The 23,489-nt window shown below is 42.5% G+C and overlaps 2 protein-coding genes across 3 annotated transcripts in view; one reads left to right on the top strand and one right to left on the bottom strand.

Moving 5' to 3' along the window:
• Window positions 1-8,665, bottom strand: part of SNX25 (sorting nexin 25) — an 83,746-nt gene extending 75,081 nt beyond the window's left edge. The window contains exon 1 of the mRNA XM_069013866.1: window positions 7,947-8,665. Coding sequence (XP_068869967.1) covers window positions 7,947-8,393 — 447 coding nt within the window. The 5' untranslated portion in view covers window positions 8,394-8,665. The remainder of the gene's footprint in view (window positions 1-7,946) is intronic.
• Window positions 8,666-15,427: 6,762 nt separating this feature from the next.
• Window positions 15,428-23,489, top strand: part of CFAP97 (cilia and flagella associated protein 97) — a 33,416-nt gene continuing 25,354 nt past the window's right edge. Inside the window, exon 1 of one of the 2 annotated variants that reach the window (XM_069013864.1) lies at window positions 15,428-15,530. The gene's annotated coding sequence lies outside the window, so the exon portion shown is untranslated. Of the gene's footprint in view, window positions 15,531-15,637; window positions 15,681-23,489 lie in introns of those variants that run through there. The other variant, XM_069013865.1, reaches the window with a different exon arrangement.

Raw genomic sequence — 23,489 nt, 5'->3', positions numbered from 1 at the left:
AATGGCAGCGCAGAGAACACAGGAGTACCTTCCACTATCAAGAAATCCATTTGCAACACTTGGCATCAAATGCAATTTTTAAAACACAGCAGCCTGCTACAGGCACACCACATGCAGCCTTATTCTGCCATGGAATTAAGGCCAGAAACAGAGAAAAATTTACAATTATTCCTATTATATTAACTAAATTACAACAAAACTAGAACAGAGATCATGACAGATCCCACAATATAAACGGGCATTGTGGATGAGACAGTGTAATCACTGATCTAAAAGGAAAAGACTGCATCTAATTCAGCATACAAAAACCAACCAATTACTCATAGTTACTTGCTCCTCCCACTGTTGCCCTATTAACTTTCCTCTTATTTTTGTAAACTTAACATCAGACTGGACCTTGACAATAAAGAGTCACAGCCTCAAACAATAGTTCACTGAACTCTCCATAAATTCATCTTTAACAGAAGTGGACTGATGTGTTCTTATCCACATATTACTCCATCCAGATGTTCTTATCTAAACATCACTTCAACTAATGATGCAAAAATAAATTTTCTATTCACAAGAGTTAATATTTTTTAATTAATACTTATAGTCCTATTTAGGATTACATGGCAAGTATGTACTTGTCACATTCAACATTAAGGGATACCATAACTACCAATTTAAAAATCAACATACTTTAAGCATGTTAATCCTACTATCTTAAGCATCATTATCTCAATAATGATTTTATGATATCGTCTCATTATTTCTACTAATATAGTAGCTCCTGGAATATGTGAACTGTGTTTATCAGATGGGGATCGTCTATCTTAACTGTACCATGTTTAAAACTGGTAAAACTGTAGCAGTGTAAAAACTTGATTAGCAGGGCAGAACTTTCTTCACTTGAGATTTCATAGAATACTGGACAGCTAAGAATAAGAATACAAAAATGAAATATTCCTCAGGTATTACTTTCATTCTCATCAGTACAGCCAAGAAATAATGGGTAAGTTAGCATTCAAATTTCTGCTCAGCAAGAAATACAGCATTATCCTGTGCTGGAATATTTCATATCGCCATCAAAATAAAGTCTTACATGAATTCTCAAAGTACAGGCATAGCCTCACTTTATTGAACATTTCCACACTCTCCTCCTCAGTAAAAAGAGACAACAAGAACCTATGGTCTATACTTCAAGGCCAAAAGAGCCATATGGCATGAAAACTAAATTGTTGGCAAGCCAGAAAAGCCAGTACAAAATCACGCTTAAGCTGCAGAGTCTCAGCTTAGCAACCAGAGAGAAACTCCTGCATGGTCTATTGCTATACCCTCCCTACACGAGAATTTTCCCCCTACACACATTTTATAGAGAGTTCTGTCTTTTCAAGAGCACCTAAAAACATGTCAAATGAACCATCATCATTAATTTTATTACCATTAACTTGTTCTCTTTCACATATTTAATAGGGGAAAAAATGGTATAGAATGACTGGTCACAAAAACCTCCCATAGACACAACACAAATCTGTTCCCCTTATGGCTACATAATTTACTTTTATTTAACCACTTAAAGTAACAGCTTGGGAAAGGATACAGTATTCTATGTAACTGGCTCTTTCCTTGGGTAAATTTTGCCGCTCTCCTTTGCAGAGAGCAAGGAACCAAGACTTGGCAATAAGAGAGAACTTTATCAGATTTTACTTTCAGAAAGTTTCTGATACATGTCTATACTATTTTCAGTGTTAAAGCATACCTTGAATTCAGGATGCCTTCACTCTTGACCTTATTACAGAGGTTTTATGTCCACCCTTAGTATTTCCCTGCAAGAGACTTGGACAGTAAAATCTCCATGAGCCATCTATCCTTACTGACTCAGCAGAGCTTGGTTATCAGGAAAAATTAACTAGCTCCCTGGTTATGTTCTCAATCATAAAACACTGTTCAAGTGAGAAGCAGTCCCTACAAAAGTAAAAACAGTGCAATTCACAGCAAATTATGAGACATCAATCTAACACAAAGTTGAGAAAATTAAATGTCAAGCACAGTACAATGCAGAGCTGACAACAACATAGGATACAATGAAAGGAATCAGAAGGGACTGCATGACAAGACCAGAAATCTCTAAATATACACGATGAATAAAAGGCCGTGTGGAAAACTATGTCTGCTCACTGCTAAGGAGTTACGGGACAAAGAAGTGAGAGACAGTCTGAAAAATATTTGATTTCCTGAGGTCAGTCTCCTGTGATAATAAAGTTATGACTTCACAGGTACTCTTGCAGGTAATCAGCATATGTGTCCTAAAAAAGTTTCAATTCTGAAAAAGCTATAAAATTATAACAGATGTTCCAGAGATCCCTAAAAATAAACTGAAACAGAAATGTCCAAACCATAGGCCCCTGCTGAACTATAACAGAACATTTGCAATTCATGCAACATTCCTGTAACATTTTAAAATATTCATGAAATTGGTAAAATATGCTAAAATGTATTTTCATTATTTTAATTTCAGAACTTTCCTAGTAGTAAATTCATCATCAAAGACTCATTGTTGACCTGCCTATAAATGAGACAGAACTAAGAACAAAAGTATGATACTCAGAGTTCTGTTAAAAACACTAAAATTAAACATATCTTCTCCTTTCCATCCAGAAACAACCCATCAATTAAAAGACTGGCAGTAGACCAAGATATCTGGTTGCAAGCCCAAGACAGCCTAAAGCATGACAAAAGTGCAACAACCAGAGACTGCTATTGCTTTTACAAAAATCCTGCAATATCAGATCACTAAATATCCCCTGTGCAGCTAGAGAATGAAACAGACCACAGAACATCCTTGGCTTTAGGTTGAGAAAAACACATAAATACTTTTGAATCTTACTAAGGCATAAAGATCAAAACTAGAAGGAGTTAGGAAGCTTCTCCTCTCCCTCACAGCTCCTCATACTACTTATTACCTCAAGAACTGTTTTGCATGCCACTTGAAATTGATGCCCACAGATGACAAACCTTCTACTTCCCAGAGCTTCTGGGGCTCCTGCAAGCTTACCTTCACAAGCTTCATCTCATGGCAAAAGCCCAACAGTGAAGCAAAATAAGATTCTGCATCCTTTCTCTCTGCTTCCCTTATGTTCTTCACAAAGGGCAGAGCACTCAGCTTGGATACCATAACAGATACTCAACCTAGGTTAAGTTGCCATCCCATTTGAAACATTCTGACCATTTCCATTTCACTACACATCCTCCTATGGCTTGGATAAAAAGCAGTACTATGTTCCAGGATTCAGATATTTTAACAACTACCTGATCCAATGAAAAAAAGATTTACCCATGCCGCCTCCACTAATGGCAAATTCACAAAAATCCACATTCAAGGATGGAACACACCTTTAGGAACATAAAACATATCATGTGTAGTGTGATGTGGCCTCAGGGACAGAAAAAGTGTAACACTAAAAATTGAGAGCTATTAAACTGAAGTAAACAAGAGCAACCAAATATGTCAGGAAATGAGTTTTAAAGAAATACTAAAAAAAAATTGACAACTGTTAATTGTAGAAAACTAATTATAGGACATTAGAATCAGTGCACCCTTTTCAATGGGAAAAAAGCACATTTATTACCCTTCTGTAAGTGCTGCAGACAGACTAGATAGATCATTCTCTATACAGAGTGTCATTCATTTAATCTGAATGTAAAATGCAGCACTTAAATCTAACAAACTAATCATTGTTTTTTGCATTATTTAAATGAAGTTGATAACCCAACTCTCTATTACTCAGAGCTTTTGCTTTGAATCAGCGTTGAAACATTATGCTGAAAAGAAAACTCCATCTCTGCCAGGTTTTTGGCAGAGAAACAACTCACACAAACATGGGAAAAAGTGTTTGCCTTCCCCTTCCCACTAACTTGGTTAACATGGTTCTTCACATGAGTCAAAGCAACCTCCCACTACAACCATACAAGGTAAAAGCAGTTTTGGGAGCAAGCTTGAATTTTAAAACTTGACACATGTTCTAACCTAGGGCTACCTTTGCTACGAGCAAGTCCACTGGTGCTTGAGAAACGAAAATCCCCTTTAAAACAGACATTCTCACTAAAGTACAATTGGGTCATCATGCCTTTTTGCTGTCTTGCATTTTGCTGTTCCTCTCCACCACAAATAATCTCATCTTAAAACAGCTCCTGCAAAGTGCTGAAAAATACCTGACAATAATATAATGTACAATTTCAAGGACTCATTCAATTCCCATTATTTCAATATCAATAGAAACTATTTACCAATATTATCAGTGACTGCAAGTACTTAGTAAGTACGACACTATTATGAGTTGCCTGTACACAGCTCTTTCAATGAAACACAGATCTTTATGTGGAAGCCAGGAGACTGCCCAGACAATCTTTGTGAACAGAGCTGTCACATACAGAAAAACTACACTGAAAGTACAATTTATCACAGGGATATAAATCACACGGTTTGCTTTGCAATTCTCAGAAGATTTCAAATGTTCTTGCTGAGATACCTGACTTCAGGAGGAAGTCTTCACCTTTCAAGTCCCAAAGGAGTAACATAAAAAATTGACAAAGCACAGCTTCACGTTCGAGAAGATGGCTTCTGTAGTTGCAAGTTCAAGCAAAATGAAAAAAAGGCATACACCTTGTTTTTCTGAAATCCAAACCTGCAACACTGCACTTCCTCACTCATATTCCTCACTTACGTGAACACGTCCATGAAAATTAAAAGCACTGAACTCTCATATGCTAAGTGGTTGCAAAATTAAGAACACACAAAAAACTCCCTTTATTCAGCACAGCACAAGGGACTCCATCCAACTTCTCTTTGAAGCTGATCAAGAGTACTCCCACTAACTTTCCAAGAGCTGAGTCTGACTCCCACTAGAGTAAATATTTATTCCTGAGTACTTACTGTTTCCTCATCTAACCCCAATGTGAAAAATCACTCAAACAATGAAAATTGAACTGTCTAAAGTTCGTATATAAAACACATGAAGAGTAAGATGCCAGTCAGGGTTTTTACCTTAGATTTTTTCCTAATTATTAGGCCAACAGGTGGCCTGATAATCTTCCTTATTCTTGAGGAAAAGATACAAGACTGAAAAAAATATAGCTTCACAGTTGTCCTACTACTGGCTCCGAGAAAGGACAAAATGGTCATAAGGCTCTAGGAAAAGCATGAGAATAACAACTGAATGATAAAAAAGCAGTGTAAATGCAAAAGGATGTAAAATGAAAAGAATAACTAAAGCAGGAAGTTTTAGTGAATGACCTACACTTTTATATGCTGCCTATCTAGACAACTTTATTTTCTTCACAAACATGTTGCTGAAGCCCCAATTAGAAAGCCTGCTACACGTATACAAAATTGTGTTCAGAAAAAGTCTTGAAGAAGGTTTGCAGTCCTGAAGCCACTTTGTAACAGAAAGAAATCAACAAAACTATAAATTGAAGATACGAGAAACCCTATTAAGATGCCTGGAATTACATCTTCTAAATAGAAAGGGTGAAATACCTCAGTCATTTTTTGGACATCCTTTTCATGTATGTAACTTTTGGGAACAGTGCAAAGAGAGAGGAAAGAAAAATTTTAAGAGAATCAGGGAGAGGGTAAGGAAACAATCCTGGGAAAAAGGTTTTAGCAGGTACTGCTGCCTTACCAGTGAATTTTAAATACCAAATTTCAATTCCCTTCTGAAACAACAAACATATCCCATAGAGCTACAACAAATGCAAACACTACAAATTAGACCACACAAAGCAACAGCATGTGTGCAGTATTTATATACACAAATCCTATGGCTGGACACAACAGGAGAACATCTTCAAGAGAAATACAGAGTAACACACCACAAAAAGAAAGTACAGATGATACAGTAACAGAAGTGACCTTTTGTCTCTGGAAATTTCTAGCTCCACTGCTGTTCAGCAGGCTTACATTTTTCAGCAGGTTTATATTTTTCACAAAGGGGGAGACAAAGAAAGCAATACAATTTTTTTTCTTTAAATATTGGCTTCCCAAATTAAATTGATTTTTATTGTTTGGCTGTTTCACAATTCTGAAAGCTGTTCCTCATTGTGGCAGCCAGGAGATTGCGATTGCTAAGTTTACGTATAGATCTTTTTGGTACTATGTAAAAGTAAGTTAACTCACATCCAGATGTTCAGATAAGTATACAAGTACATAAATGCCACTGGAATTATGGCATTAACACTGAAACATTTATTCTTGTAAATCTGAAAGCAACAGGAATTGTTGTTTTGATGATCAGTTGATCTGTTTACATTTTTTCTGTTTGGTGTAACATAATTGAGTGGCTAAACACAAAAGCATATAATCCTTTACTAGAAGGTGGTTAGGCACCTAACACACATTTGTTCCCTAGCACTCCTATGGCAAAAACCAGCTAACAATCCCTAGCTGTACCCACATAATACACTACATGCAGGTACCTTTTGCTTATCACTTTGTGCATTACATCTTCTCACTTCTTTAATGCTCATACACTTTATTTATTCTTGACTTCCTTCAAAAAGCTGAGCGTGAGGTTGAGTGTTCAAAGCAAAGAGGATGTTTAAAACAAATCTACCAAGAAGACAAAATGAGTATCACACAAAGAGCCACAAATAGATCCTGAATGCATCTCTGCAAGTTGTATTATCCACTGAATTCAACAACCCCTGGCCAAATGATCCCTACTGACAACAATATCCTGCCAGCTTCCATTAAATGCAAACCAGGAAAAGCATATTGCTCCCAAACACAGGCTCTTTCTCTCCCTAGATCAAAGAATGAAGGAATAAACCATTACTACAGGTTGTTAGCAATTTGATTGAAAAGACAGAAAGACAGACAACTATATCAGCAAGTGATTTGTAATAGGTTCTCTGCCCCGCCAGCACCCCCTGTGTTCTGCAAACTCAGCTACATCGACTGCAGCCCCAGGAACACGTGATAGCGCTACTTACTTACTGCTACCAAGAAGTGTACGTGTACTAAATGTAACAAACTGGGTTACCAGAACAGCTAGGCTGCACACCCAGGTGGCACAAATTCCCTTCCTTTTCCTTTGTAGAGTGCTCTCAGGTATCCTGACACTACCGAAGGGAAATAACACTTCCACAGTACAGCCCACCGCTGCAGCACTTCACGTGCTAACACACTTACAGCTCACCAGTGAGGGGCCAAGGGCTCCTGGCTGGAGTCACCAGCTGTGACATTAAACACCAGATCCCTGTGACCCATGGCAAAGCAGGAAAGTGGGCAGATTCTCAATTTTCAGCACTAGTTTTTCAGGCCCATGTGGGATCACCTCCCAAGCACTGAATGATGGGGAACAGGGCTGTGGATGGGAGGAAAGTTTCCAAATGCCTTGTGCTATCAGTCCCATTCGAAAGAGCGCAAAAATACTAAGGTGCGAGCTACAAAGAGCTCGTAAACTAGTACATTTTGGAATATGTACAGAAAATGAAATTGTTTCCCTTTTGCACAGAGCTCTGCAACGGCTCGAGTACACAATGGCACTATGATAACACTATCTGAAGCCGTTCAACTTCAGAGAACGCATTAAAGTAACACTAAGTTCCCTCTTTGACCGTCTCTTTTACCAATGACATTTCAACGGAAGGCGCAGAAAAGGATTTGAGACATAGCCAACAGCGAACCACCGTGAGCATTCCCGCAATCCGGAGGTCTCTCTCAGAGCAAAGTGTTGCTTTTTCCGGTGCTCCTGCTACCCTCCAACACAACTTTTGCCATTTAAAGCCCTGTCGAGCGGCGAAGTGCGGGCAGGCTCCTGCGGCCGCGGTAGGACAGCAGGACACCGGGTTCGGGTGGCGCGGCGTTCCACGGCGGAGCGAGGGCCGCGCCACCCCCGCCCCGCCGCCGGGCAGGGAGGGCGCGCCGCGGCCGCCGCCCGCTCCACTCCCCTCCCGCTACTCACCCCCGCGACCGGCCGGACCGGAGCGACGGCGGCGAAGTCCGGCGGCGGCAAGCGGCGGCGGCCGCGGCACATCAGGACGATCAGGGTGCCCAGCGCGGCGGCAGCGGCGGCGCAGCCCACGTAGAGGGCGAGGCGGAGCAGCAGCAGCGCCAGGCACGGCGGCCCGCCGCCCCCTGCCTCGGCCCGCTCCTGCCCCAGGTGGACGACGGACACGGCCAGAAGCCCCAGCCCCGCCGCCAGCACGAAGCGGGATGAGCCGGGATCCTCGTCCTCCTCGTCTTCCGCCGCCTCCTCCTCGCCGCCGCCGACCACAGCGGCGGCCGCCGGGGCGCTGCGGCGGCGCGCCTCGCCACCGGGGCCGTGCGAGCCCAGCGGGCCGGGGACGGTGGCCCCCGCCGCCTCGGGCTGCCCGGCCGTGCTGCTAGCGCTGTCGGCACCGGGGAACATGCTGCTCCTGGCGCCGCTGGGAGCAAGCGCATCTCCCGCCGCGACAGCCCCCTGCGAAGGTCGCCGCTCCCGGGGCCCCCCCTCTCCTCCTCCGCCGCCGCCGCCTCCTCCGCCGCCCGCCGCCTCCACTGGCACCGCTGCGGCCGCCGGGGGAGCCGGAGCTCATGCCCAGCGGCAGGCGGGTGCGCGGCGGCCGGGCCGCTTTCTGGCGGCAGCGCTGCCCCGCGCTGGGCGGCGGGAGCCGAGCGCCGTGGCAGCAGCCAGGGAGGCCCCGCCGCGCCGCTCGGTGTCCGGCCGGGGAGGGGGCGGAGGCGGAGGCGGGGGCGGTGCCTGCGCCTGCCGGGCGGGCGGGCCCGGGACATGTGCGCCCGCCGCACCGCCCCACGGTGGGGTCCGAGTGTCATGCACCCTGCTCTGTCCCGGGGGGCTCCGCCGTGGCGGGGTTGGAGGTGTCCCCACGTACAGGCCAGGAAACGGGTACGGTCGGACGAACCGAGGGGATCCCCGCCGGCTGCAGTGCGGAGCTGGGCCCCGCGGAAACCTACGGGACGCCTCTCCGCCATGGGGGCTGAAGCACACAGGCGGCGGCTCAGCCCAGAGGGGCCCGGGATGATCAGACCGGGTCATCGAGGCCCTGGCCAGAGCTCAGGACAAAAGCCTTGGCTTGGGGCATCTCAGAGGTCCGGACATCTATGCACTCGCCTGCCTGAACCCCTCCGATCAGCCAAAGGAAGCCATAAATAACTGGATTTCAGAAACAAAAAGTTAATAGAACAGCGATGAAAATGGTACAACAGTGATTCTAAAAAACCCAGCCTTACTACCCCAACAGAAGCCTGCCAGCCCTCCTGTCACTACCCTCCCTCCGTTGTATATTTTATATCTGTTTGTGGTAGATCTGAGAACAAATTCCTGGAAGGGCACAAGGCTTGCCGTATTTCAGCTGTGCTTGGGACACTTGTTCATCTTGCCATAGGTGCAGCACAGCTACAACTCCACTAAATTCGTGAGTTCATAGCAGCTACCGAGCACAGCTGAATGGGGAGGCCTTGATCTCTTCAGAGTGCTGTCTGCAAAAATCAGCTTCAATATCCAATGTGCAACAAGCCAATAATTACACACTCAAGAGAGATATTGATTACTTATTTTGGAATTGCACAAGCCTGGGTGCTCAGTGGTATTCTACAAATCAAGCACACCAAATATCAAAACTTTTTACTATTTATACATTTTAACAAACAAATTAGTGTTCAATGGCTACAAGTTACATGGTTCTCTTATTAATTAATATTTTATCTTCTATTGCTTAATGATTCTCTCATTTCCCATGCTAATCAGTCTGCATGCTCAGTCTTCTTTTGAGTTGGTGGATTTCTTGGGTCAGTGGTCCTTGAGTTAGTGGTTGTGATCTCCCTCTGCTGGAATTACCTTTTATCGAGTTGGAACTGATTTCAGCACAATTTTTGAGTTTGGTTTCTTCCTTATCTTGGGAGTTCTGCCAAATGTCCTTGTGTCCCATAAATTCTGCGTTCTTTGTGTCCACTATCAGTTGTACATCCTTCTCCCCAAGCTTTATTAACCTCCCCCTAGATGTGAGATCACTGAAGCAGGTCAAGTCCTAAACTTTAACAAGGCAATTCTACCAACAAGTAATTTGTTTTTCTATCACATGAACATAACTTAGAGCTTGGTTGTAATCCTTTCAAGGATTACATCTCTCTTCTTCTTGATCAGTCTTGAAAGTATACAAAGATCAAACTTCAAAGAGCATCCTTTCTTAAGAAAATTTTTACATATTCCACATTTTGCAACAAGAGTAGGAGTAAAGTGCATTGCTTTCCTTACAGAAACCACACTATGCAAAAGTGGATTTACAAGCATTTACCCATCGGCTTCATTTTAAGAACAGATACCTGTATACTCTATAGAAGTGTTTAGCAGTAGAAGTGTACTGGTAAGCAGCTGGTAAGATTGCCACTGCTCTGTAAGTTGAGGTGTAAAAAAACCCCTCTGAATTGCACTTTTTAAACACAGTTATTGTTGCAGAGGTTGGAGTAGTTTAGATTCATTCGTGCTCTGTAAAAACATTACTTCTGTCAAATGAACTCTACCACCCTGATGAAGAAAAGAAACAAATACCAATGCTCTGACCTTGTGAATGCTTACATTTCCTTATAACTTCTTTAGTGCATAGAGCAGCATTTCTAAAACCAGACACCACATTTCCTTGAGCTTCTATGATGCTAAGCAAGCCAGGACACTGAGCATGGATAGTGCAGGTGTCCAGAAGGCTGTTATAGCCATGGCACAGCACTTGTAATTGGGAAGTTGCATGTCAGCTCATGGTGCAGAACTGTGATGGAAACAGGCACAGAACAGCACAGAGCTAGTCATGATTCTGAGTTACAACAAATGTTTTACTCTATCACAATATTTTCTAAGCTATTTCTAACCGAACTCAGAGTGTGTGGTGGTCTGATGTCCATATATACCCACCTGTGTCTATTAGAGGTTTGCATAACAATGTATTTCCTCTCAAAATCCCAAAAAATAATTATGAAGTGATTTTAAGTCCCCTGTTCATCACTTACCAAAGGAGACACTGATCCTTAATCTGATTCAAAGTCCTTAGAGTAACTTATATGTAATTTTATTACAGTTTGTTCTATTTTGTGGATATTAAATTGCACAAAATCCTTTTAAATGCTAGCTCAGACCATTCACAAAGTATCCAAAATTGATTATTTAAATAACGTGTCTAGTGTGATTAAAGGTAAAAATCATCACATCATAACAGTGAAAATGCTATTGCAATGGCTGTTCTTTCCCATGAGAATTACTATGTGTTAAAACATCCTGATGATTCACTGGGACCAGGGTTTGGGTCCAGGGTTTTTTCAATACATGTGATCATTAAGACCAGCAGAGATTCTTGCAGTCTGAAAGCTTTTGGATAAGACCCAACATGCCAGAACATTTCTTATAAAGTTATTTTATTCTCATCAGGTAGAAAATAGAAAGCAAATATCCATCTCCCAGCACACACTTTACTCATCAAAGATTACAGAATATACAGGACTTTGGACTGAGTTCAAGATCTATTCTGGGATCTTAATAAAGATCCACACAAGAAAATAGACAGAAACCTTCTACTGCAAATGCATTCAGGAAACTGCCTGGGCCTCTGACAAAACTACTTAAGGGAATTGAATTTTTAAATTAACCTGAAGCAGAGCATGTAATGTTGTTAGTCCTGTGTAAACAGAGAGTATTTTCTTACAGTATTAATTCTCAGAAGTGGAGAGGAGGATAAAAAAACCAAACCTACCTGCAATAACAATTTAGTCCTGCAGTACTTATGCACAAAACCACTTCTTGTCTGAATGAGTAATCCCATCTATTTTAGCTAGGATTTACACATCATACCCTGAATTAGATATGTCTAAATCAACTCAAGTGTGTATCCATCGAGCTAGAAGGAGATTTGATTCTTTTTCTTTTAGGTCTTAGTAAGTTTCTATGACTTTTCAACCTGAGGTACAATTCCTAATATTTTAGATTACATCCTAGCTCCACTGAAGTTAATAGCAATTTTCAAGGTTACCTCAGTGTTATTTGAATTTCCCCTTCTGTACTTTAAAAATTACTTTTCTGTACAAGAAAAAGGACATCAATGAGGTCAATTTTCTGAACTGGGGATTACTATAGTCTCTTTTTGTAACTATTTACTCAGTCATGGAACTAGTTTATGAGAAAAGAAATCCAAATTCTGACTTATTCAAGCATTACAGCAAATATCTTTCCTACAGAGATAAGACAATTACTTATTTTAAAAGATAAATGATGTTTGATTTAGGGAAGGATTCAGCATCTTCAATATTTTCCTTTGAGCTAGAAGTATCATTTATCTTTGTAACATACCCTAGAAAAAGCCTCACTGATTTTGCAGCTGCCTTTAGTGACAGTCATTCAACTTGCACCTTCACAGTACTGCAAACTTTAAACTTCAATGATTTTGCACTTTAAAATGTTTAGGCAAGATTAAAATGAATACTTTTCCTGTAGGCCTTTTCACATTTGATTTCTGTTTTGTCAGCCTTTCCAGCTCAGATCCCATTACCACAAAGGGGCTAAAACAAGTTACCGCTTCTCAATTAAAACCAACAAAAAAGTACATTATAGGCAAAAAATAAAAGTGTGTATAGTGCATATGTAGATTATATTTTTAGCATACTTACAATTTTGAATTAATTACATGCTTTTTTATAACTGCTGTGGTGCTGCATCGCAGTTACAGCCATACTAGGAGTTTATAGAAATTTCTAAGGTTCAGGGCACAAAAGCCAGAAGTGCTCATGAACTTGTAAATCTGGTGATAAACCAGGTAAACCTGGATAACTAACACTGTTAGAAGCAATCATAGGAGTCCTAGAACAAGAGGAATGGAAATTGGATATTATACTTCTCAGTATCTTAAATGAAAAAAATATGTAATTTACACTAATATTAACTGATGTTATCTTTTCCTACACCTTTTGAAACAGTGGTATTGTATTTTGCGTATTTGCAGTCAGGAACATGGAACTCAGGAACTGAGGAAAAAATGACAAAAGCACCCATTTAGTGTCCAATGTGAGGAACCTAAGACCTCACATGGTGAGGTCAGCAAAGGCTCAGCATTTTGTAGCACGTTTTCCAAATACAGTTTCTATTGATTTAGCTGCAGTTGTCATTATTCAACATTTCAACAGTGAACTGAGGGAGGTGCCAGAAAAATAACAAGGAAACATATGACAAGTATAAAAATTTAGTCAATGTAATTTGCAGAACCTCCATTAGACACTGCGTAGCACAAGCAGGACTTGACTCTGGTTAACTTAGACACATTCAGTTGTATTACTCAAGAGACTTCTTTCTTTTCTTGTCACGTTCTGACACAATTGCTACATGTATTTAAAAAACTGTGTGTGTGTGTGTATGTGTGTATGCACACATACATCCTTACATATGTGCCATGTGCCGCTGTGTATGTGTGTGTGTTCATGTGCCAAGTGAAACAGGACAGTATACACAGTAGTTGATTTGGCTGCACAGCCTGCTTTAGTTCAAAATTCAGTATGCTCAGCAAAAAATGTGATCATGTCATTAAATCTTTTTCCCGATGAACAATGGGACCAAATAAAGTTGAATTTTGTATTTTGAATATATGGATGAGTAATCTGGAAGTCTTTGTTTCCACATAATTCTTTCCTCCATTGTTAAAAAGTGACATTGCTATTATTAAGATATGATACTGCAATTGATCTTTCGAAAGGGCTGTAACCTTTCCTATCCTTACACAGGAAACTACCACTTCTCAGGGGCAGATCACTAGTAGGTAACCACCATTTACCTTCTCAGTGCCAGAAGTAATGAAACTGCCTGAAGGTTTTATCCATGTCTCTACAACAATTACACTGAAATTCAAGGTGGCTTGGGGAAAGGTCCAGAGCCAACCTCAAATCTTTGGATCAGGCTTCCCTAGAAGTCCTCCAGGTGAGTTGCCCCTTTCCATTTCCCCAGGATACATCACCCAGTGGTGCAACCCTAGCACTATAATATAGGGGCCTGTCATCTTGACCTCTGGTCCTGTTGCACCATCACCTTAAGGTGGCTCACAGTCACCTCAGTCTGGGCACCATTCACTCAGCCTGGGCCACCCTCCAGTCGATATGATGTGCTGCCAGCACATCAACCAGGAATGCCATCATCCCAACCTGGGGCACCACCAACACAGTCTGGAGCACCATCAACTTGATCGGGGGCTGTGTTACCCTAACACAGAAAACCATCACCTCAGCACAGAGCCTCATTGCCTTAATCTGGGGCACCATAACCTTAACCTGTGATTCTGTCCCCTCACCCCAGAACCCCATGATCAAAATCTGGGGGCAATCACCACAAGTAGGGGCACTATTTCCTCAGCTTGGGGCCCCACTGCATCAATCCAGAGACCGTGATTTCAATTAGGAGCACTATCACCTCAGGAGCCCATTGTTTCCACCCAGCATACCACTATCTCAACCCAGAACCCCATTGCCTCAGCTTGAGGCACAACCACCTGAGCATACAGCTCCATCACCTCAGCCTGGAGCAACACCATGACAGACTGAGACACTGCTACCTCAACCTGGAGCGCCATCCCTTCAGCCTGGAGCAACATTGCTGCAGCCTGGGGACTATCACCCTAACTTGGGGCAAAATCACCTCGGCTTGGGACTCCATGGCCTTAGTAAGAGTCGCAGCTCTCCATTCCATTTCCACAAACCAAAGAAGGGCGGGAGGGGACTGATGTCTGTATCAGAAATAGTTGGCCAGCAGGACTAGGAAAGTGATTCTTCCCCTGTAGTTGGCACTGGTAGGGCCACTACCCGAGAACTATGTCCATTTCTGGACCTCTCAATTCAGGCAGGACATTGAGGCACTGGAGCAAGTTCAGAGAAGGGAAATGAAGCTGGTGAAGGGTCTGGAGCACAAGTCTTAAGAGGAACAGCTGAGGCAGCTAGGGTTGTTTAGCCTGGAAAAGAGGAGGCTCAGGGGAGACCTTATTGCTCTCTACAAATACCTGAAAGGAGTTTGTACCCAGGTAGGGATCGGCCTCTTCTCCCAGGAAACCAGCGACAGGATTAAAGGACAGAGTCTTAAGCTGCGCTAGGGGACGCTTAGGTTGGACATTAGGAGGAATTTCTTCACAGAAAGGGAGATGAGACATGGGAACAGGCTGCTCAGGGAGGTGGTGGAGTCACGGTCCCTGGAGGTGTTTGAGGAAAGACTGGACGTGGCACTTAGTGCCGTGGTCTAGTTGACACGGTGGTGTTCGGTCACAGGTTGGAGCCGATAACTTCAGAGGTCTCCTCCACCCTCCTTGTTCCTTTGATTCTGTGGAGAACCCGTGCCTGAGGGGCACCTCCCAGAGGGAGGTCCCAGCGCCCGGCTCCCTTCCCGCCCCTCTTAGGCACCGCCTCTCCCCGCCCGGCGGCGCGCGGGGTTGGCCGGGGCTGCGCAGGAGCGGCGTGGCAGCGGCGAGCGGCCTCAGCGCTGCGCGGCTCCCGCCTCCAGTGGTCTCTCCTCTGTCTCGCTCCCTCTCCTCCCGTGCTTGTGAGTATCCGCCCGGCTGCCTGCGCGGTTACCACAACAAAGCCGGGAGAAGGGGGGGCAAGGGGGACACGGCGGCCGCCGCTGCTGCTGCTTCCTCCCGGGGGCTGCCGGCCGCGTGGTGGGGCCTGCGGTGCCTCCTCGCCGCGAAAGGTGCCTGGAGGGCGGTTGGGGGCGGTTGGGGACTACGGGCGTGTTCCTCCCCCGTCTGCGGCAATTTTTTCCCGAAACATGGTGGGAGACATGTTTTGTTCGTGTGTATATATGCATTATTTTTCACCATTATATAATTTTAAAAATTACTTTGTTTTAATTAGCTGTCTTCCTACTCGCCCCCCTGCCTGAGCGACGCGCACGTAGGTGTCCCCCGAGCGCGTCGTGCACGCTGCCTTTGCAGGGCTGGGGCTGGCGTTGAGCTGCCAGAGTTTGGTCGTGCCGCCCTGAGACGTGTGTTACGCCCCACATCAGTGCCGTGCCTGCCCGCTTTGCTCCTCGGGGAGATGGGAAAAGAGGTGGGGGATTCCGTTCTAAGGCACCGGCCCTCGTTGTCGCCGTGGTGGTCGGCTTTGGGAACGAGTTACAATGTCGTATGTGCTATCCTTGAAGTTACCGGACTTTGAGAGACGCGTTGCAGTGGTGCTCAAGTAGAGTCCAGAGGAATGTTTTGGGTGGGCTTAATTGTTGGGAATTAAGTCAGCTGGAATGATTATTGCAAACAGCTTGCCTCGAGCGTGTTAATCATCGCAGGAGTCACGTTTCCACACTTTCCTCAGGACAGTCTTGTAACTCCCCCTGCCCAGCCCTGGGCTGTGTTCTGCAGTAATGGTTCCCAAGGTAGGGCTGTGGTTTGGAAAAACAACCAGCCACCAAATCTCTTGGCCCATTTGGATTAGGGGGGAAATCACAAATGAAACCTGGGCCCCTGCAGCAGAGCAGAGTACTGAATTCATTTGAAAGAGGCTCAGTGACGTGGTACAACAAAATGCAATATATGTTGTGTTTGTCGAACATGTTTTTTCTTCTGGAGTTTTCACAGCACATTATGGAAATTGGCATTTAAAAATGTAGTTCAGCATGGTTTATGGCACAACTTAATTTAAAGTCATATAACCTTTATGCCTGGCTGAAGTTTTTCCTTTCCAAACACAGTTTTTTGAAAACTGTTTTAATTATAGTATGCAAATACTGGCACTTATGTATTCTTACTGTATAACAGAAATAAAAAACACCTGGTGTTTGTATTTGGACGTGTATATGTTTCAAAATGTTATGGTTATAATTTCTATGCAACATTCATAAAAACACCAGAACAACGATGTGGGATGGAATTAATGTAACAGAAATAGCAGTGCTAGGTTTCTTTTATATCCCTGCTTTTGTCTATAGTGAGGTGCTCAATATAGTGCATAGGATGCATTGTACAGATTTGTGCTTCTTTGAAAAAATAATTAATCTCTCTTCTTTGGATGGAAAGTGATTGCTGGAATTGTCAGTGGAGAGAGAACAAAGTTCCATAAAGTTAAATTCTTCAGGGGAGTTATTTGAAGACTAAAGTGAAGTTGTCATTGCTAGAAAATAAGTAAGCTTAAGAATGGGTTTGTGAAATAATTGGCATTTAAAAATATAGTTGTCAGAGCTTTGAACTCTGCTTTTGGAATGCTTCAAGCTCTTCCAACACTTCTTCCTGGTTTGTTTGTTTGTTTCTGTAGTGTATATGTTCTTTGATTTTTCTCAACCTAGGTAATACTTGTAATGGGTTGGAATAGAAACCAGGGGAAAGGACAAGTAATTTAGAGATATTCTATTCCATTCCTTTTCTTGGAACTTAAAGCTTTTATGACCTACTGGGATTTATTGTTTTGGTTTTGTACTTGCCCATGTTTAGAAGGGCATTCAGAGGGCCCTGTCTTTCTTCGTAAGATTTACATGGGCTCAGAGGGCCATTAGGACTGCTGAGCCCATTGAGGCTTTGAATGCAATTGGCCAATCCCTTGAAAGGCTCAACCCAGGAACACATAAAAGTGTGAATTTTGTAGGATGGGTGGCATAGATGACGGGATCATCTACAAACTTTTTTAAAGTCTGCCCTTTTGGATGACATAATATTACACCTGAAGCTTAGGTGTAAGAATCTGAAAGTGAGCTGGATCCTAGGTGAGCCTAGGTACTCCCTAAATTCATGGGGGATAGGCAGACTGTTACCTTACTGCTTCCACCAGAGCTGTTTCTTAAAGCCGTTTCATTCTTTGCTTCCTGATGTTATGTTTGACCAAGACTGGTGATAGTAATGGTCTAAAACATGATCCATATTCCTTGGCTGAGTTATTTTCCATCCAGCAATTTCAACTGATGTTTAAGTCACAATTCAATGATCAGTATTTGTCATTCTTGAAGTGTTTCATTGTAATAATAAACACTAGAACTCGAAGAAACCCATATTATGTTGAATTTAATAGAATCCTCTGTTTCGACATCTTCTCTGTTTTTCCATACTTTATGTTTTCTCATCTGAAGAAAGGAACAAGTCACAAAAATATAATGCAAGAGATTATCTCAAGAGGCTTTTACCTCATTTGCCCCTTACACACATTCTGAGGAAACAGAAATATATTTAGACTCTTCCTGAGTGATATTTTTGAAGCTACTTTTTGTATACTGATTTAGTGACTGAATTTCTATGCTTTCTCCTGCTCATCTGTACCAGGCAGTGCTTGTTCCTCTTAAATAGAAATATATTCACTGAAAATTAAGAATTGCATCTTATTTTCAGTGGGTGTGGAAAATGTAATTGTTACATCTGTAAAACTGTATGTGTATGTTTTAAACTGTGATAATAGGCACATCTTGTGATGGAGAGCCTCATGAAGGAAATTCTTCCAGAAACTGAGGTCTGTTTGACGTGTGTTGAAGCACATCTATGCAAACCGTTAAAGGAAATGCTGATGACACACATATTTGTCTTGTGAGGTTGATGCCTTTTCCTGGTCTTAAAATCAAGAGTCAAACACGGTTAGAAGGGGAAAAGGGATTTTACCTTGGTATTTATTTTAAGGATCCTTAGGTGCACACGTCCAGGTCATATGCATCGAGATGCACCCTGACGAGTCTATCTGTCTCTGTCCTCTCCCAACATTGGTTATAACATTATAGGTTTTACTAATTAGCATATCTATCAAAGATTCCCCAATGAGAGGCTCAAGTGAGCCCCCCTCCCCAAGGAACCTTCCCCTGGATGGTTCTATCTTGGTTTACAGAATGTGTTCTGGGGAGGACCTTGGGGTCTGGGGCACACCAATCCCTAGCTACGAAGCTTCTAAAATGTTTAGTCTCTTAGCTGAACAAACAAGTCCAAGAATGTAGGCAAAAAGCACTAGGAATACAGAAGCTGTAAAAAGGTATAACAGGGGTATAAAAGAAAAGGCAAAAATCTTCATGGCATCAAGGTCACTAAGCACGCTAAGCTTGTAATGTTAGAAGCATGAAAACGCTTGCAGTTCAGTGGGCATTTGTGTTGTGAGAGACAGTTCATGTGCTGTGCCACTTGGTAGAGATGGCCTGATATTCAGAAATATGCTGTGATTTATCTGCTGCGGGACTCCATCAATAGTTTGTGGTGTACTTGATTCCGTTATGGTCCTGCCATCTATTTCAGGACCGGCAAATGGAACTCCAGCCTTCACGTGGCAGATATCCTGAAGCTTTGCTTTAATAAGAGCAGTTTTTTCCTTTTTCTTGCATACAGTTTTGAACTGCTGGGCCAGACTCTCCCCCATCAGTTGTGGATAGCCTGGTTGACTACATGTTGCCCCAAAATTTAAATCTTGATATTGGATGGAAATACTCTTCATAGATATGTACCAGTATAGAAGGAGTGGGAAAACAAAGCTGGGCCTTTACTTTGGTCTTCACCGTCGATATGTGGCAGTAGAGTCTGTCTTTTTCTGGGCTTTTCGTACCTGTTCTGTATTATCAAAAGACTGTGGCTATGGGTCACTTTTGGGAAAGATCAATCCCAGTGACCAGTTTTCCCCTAGCAGCTTGCTGCTTTTTACACTTTGACATAGTTGGAGTTGGGACTCTTCCAGGTAGTGAGAAATTGTATGGCAGCACCCCCATGAGACTTCAGTGTGGGTGGTGTCACTTACACTTATAGAAATGGAAGGCCTTCCAGAAGCTGCTGCTACTTTTATCAGCCAACATATGATTAGTTGTCTTTATTTTTGATTGTAATTGTAAGCTACTTCTTTTCTTCCTGGGTTTAGAGGGTTTGCGAGTCATTTTCTTGGGATTCTCAGCAATGAGTGAGTAGCCATGGTCTGTTTAGACAGACCTGATGGCCATCATCACTCCCATCATTTAAGCTCAGTATTCTGACCCAACTTTTCTGCTCAAGAGGTCACAAGGGGACCTTTGCTGAAGGGCCTGAAGAATAAATATTTAAAGTATTTGTATGAGTAAAGTCGTGGAGCTACTGATACACACCTCTCAGCATAATGTATTGCAGCTTTTCCCAGTAGGGGATTGGCTTATTTTTGTCTCAAGAGGAAATATTTTTTCTTTCCTGCCCCCTCTTTTTTTCCCCCTGTTTTTGCCTGTTGTCTCTCCTCCCTGCCTTGTACATTAACTTGAAAGCCTTTGCCTAGCAGTTATCTGGGGCTCTTTGGTGGTCATGTGCTTTCATTTGCTCTAACCATTATGGTAGTTGGCTATGTTCCAGGACTTTCTAGTGCCCATTGATGGAACTGAATTCTTACTTGAAATAGCCAAGAGACTCAGGACTTTCTGTTGCAACTCTTTTAAAAAGACTCAAGAGTACTTTGAAGCATCTCCAGTGAGCCTACCTGTTTGAGATCTGAGGGTTAATCTGTCATAGGTTTGGGAATTAATAAACTGTATCTTAGAGTACACAGGGGAAAATCCTTCCATTGTGTCCAGCAGAGAGGACCAGGACTAAAAGCAAACCAAAACAAAAATGGGGAGAAAAAAGTAGAGGAGTAAGGGCAGCAGTAGTGGTGTATCCTGATCTCATAAATTTGAAGTAGTAAGTCTTCCCTTCTTCCCCTTCTCTGTCTAGGAGAGAGAAAAAGACAGTGAAAGTCAGCTGAGAATCAGTTAGACGAGTGGTTTCACATGCACTAGAAACAATGGTAGTTCTGATCTGAGCTGGAATTAGGTCCTGTGAGATTTGGTCTGTGAAGGACAAATGTGCTTCCATGGTCTGTTCAGATTACTTAGTTCAGGCACAAGTCTGCTACTGTCTCATGAGCCAACAAGAGTGTTGTCATTAATCAACAATAATAACTTATACATGGGCTGTAATCTGAGCAGAGGGATTCACTGCCATGTAGTTATGGCTGGGGTGATCAGCAGCAACATGGTTATCTTAAATGGATACCAGATTTTTCTTGCAGATGTACCATGAAAGGATAGAAGCTAAGAACAGTTGCAGGATGTGACATGGAAAATTCTGATTAAAGAAAAAAAAAAAAAACCTAGTTAATTGTAGAATCACAGAATGGTTAGGTTGGAAGGGACGTTAAAGTTATCTAGTTCCAACCCCCAATAAGGGTTGTTAAGCATTCAAGCAGATGTCCACATAGCACAAGTGTTCATCCTTGGAGTTTTTGAAAACTCGGTTGGACAAGGCCTTGAGCAAAAGTAGATCCAGTTTTGAAGCTGACCCTGCTTTGAGCAGTGGACTGGACAATGTCCAGAGGATCCTTTCCTAAACATTTTTCTTGGATGCTAATTCCAGCTCTTGTCTACCTTGTGGTGTTTTGCAGAATAATTTGCCTGTGCCTTAATGGGCCCTTCCATCTTGTGCTCAGTGAGGAATGTATGGAGCTTGAATAGATTTATAGTGTTGGAGTTTATTCTGAGCTGAAGTTGAGGCCTTGTATTCTGTAGATTGGTTCAAAACCAATCATGGTTTGGATTGGGGAAATTGGTAGCCAGGTTTTGAGAACTTGTGGTATGCAGAACAGCTGTAGCAGGTATTATGCTCTGAACTTGGAAAATCAGAATATCTACTAAAGAGACTGGTTGTTTCATTCGTTGGGCGTTTCTGTTAAGGGAGGTAGTTTCCTAAGAGCTATATTTCCTCCTTTGCATGCTTTGTTGGTCTTAGTAGCAAATATGAAAGCTTTAATTAAAGAAGAGGTAAATAGGGCTGAGTATGTGTGGTTTGTCACACAGGTTTTAAGACTTGTGTTTTCTCATGTTTCCTCTCTTTTGAACTAACAAACCCCGAAAAGTAGAACTTTTCTTCTCCTAACATTTGTATTGCTCTCTTCTAGATGTTTTCAAATTTATCTTTTTTGCTTGTTTGCTGAGGTTTTTTTAAGCTTCAGCCAAAAATGAGGAAGGGTGGGAGACGGAGCCAGGTGCAGTTCCTTTAGCATTTTCAACCTCTCCCAAGTTCACCATACAAAGAGGCAATTTGGCAGCCAGCAGGTTTAAGGGGGCAGGATCCCCAGAGGGGAAATAATGAGAATGTAGAATCAGAGGATTTTGAACTGTCGCAAAGAACATGTACCAATGTTACTGTTGGTAGTATAAATCATTTATTTAAAACACTTTCAACCTAAAACACTTTCAACCCTAAACCAGAAGGTGCCTTGTTGGAGCTAAATACAATATTATACTGCTTCTGATACTTACATGTTTTTTAATACATCCTAAGATGGTGTCTGTTCTTTTTTGTTGCTGTAAACATACTATTGACTCATTGTGAGTGTACTATAGCTGTGCTGTATTATGGTCTTTGTGGTGATGCACAGGATGCACACAGTAACATCAGACATTTCTGATTCAGCCCCTAGCATGTGCAAAGGGCTTGTTTTCTCCTTCTATTAAATACTAGAAACTTATGATGTCGCGAAAGCGTTTAGGCCCTTCAGAGCATGCATAGCATATAAACACAGAGTGTGGTGTCCTGCATGCTAGGGATCTGTGTGTTACCAGATTGGAAAAAAGCCCAGCTTTCCTTGGAGCATGGTAGTCTTCATGCTAGGAGTTTTTATGTTACAAGATAAGGAAAAAACCCAGTTGTCCTCTCTATATAAATCAGCTTCTTCCTTGATTGTGAAAGTAGAATGCTTACAAGAAAAGAAAGCTGGTCACTGCTTATATCTGAATATCTTGGATGCACGTGGTTCAGATGCTGTGCATTTTAAAAAGTAAAAGATATAGTGGATAACTTCGAGGTTTAACCAAGTTTAAAACACCTCCAATCTTTCACTGGGTACTTAATGTACTTCATAAGTGTTAGTTTCTGACATTCAAAAATGTTTTCAAAAGGCAGTATATGTTCAAACACAAACCCATATCTAAATCTGTATCCTCATTACATGACTTTCTGTGTACCATCCTACCTTGGTAGAAGTCTTTATATTGCAGTCATGTTTAATGGCCTGCTCTTAGGCATTGCCTACAAAAAGTATTTCCAGTGGTGCTGTAGTTGGCAGGTTTGCAGCTGGCAGGGGAAAAACATTCAATATGCTTAGTGTAATTAGGGTCTTGATCTGGTTTTTGACATGGAGGAGGATGTCAAAATGCTGCTTTTTCTTTGGGTAGTGCAGCAGCAGGCAGTGGTTGACCTGTGCGGGAGCTGAGTGGTCTTTGCTCTTGCAGTGTCCAGCTGGGGAGAATGTGGATGTGGTCTCGGTAGGTAGTCAGATGCTCAGTGTGTTGACCCCCTGACAAGAAAGTGTGGGCCCCTAAAGCCCTGACAACCAGACTGCATGTTTTCCTTGGCTGCTTGGCCACTGCTTTCTGATCTTAAATGGGTCAAGCTTGAGGGGATTAAAAAAGTGGTATAAGCTAGTTCTTCCTAAACTAGGAAGAACTGCAGCGAGGAAGAGAAAAAGACAAAAGGGTGCACTTGGCTGGGGTAATGAGTGATTGTTATGGCTGCAAGAAAAATGGGGTGAGAGGTAGAGAATTACATGGGGAGAAGAAATA

This window comes from Aphelocoma coerulescens, chromosome 4, assembly GCF_041296385.1.
Source record: "Aphelocoma coerulescens isolate FSJ_1873_10779 chromosome 4, UR_Acoe_1.0, whole genome shotgun sequence".
Classification (NCBI taxonomy): Eukaryota; Metazoa; Chordata; class Aves; order Passeriformes; family Corvidae; genus Aphelocoma; species Aphelocoma coerulescens.
Note: the sequence above shows the minus strand (reverse complement) of the source record. Positions and strands in the feature narration are given on the sequence as shown.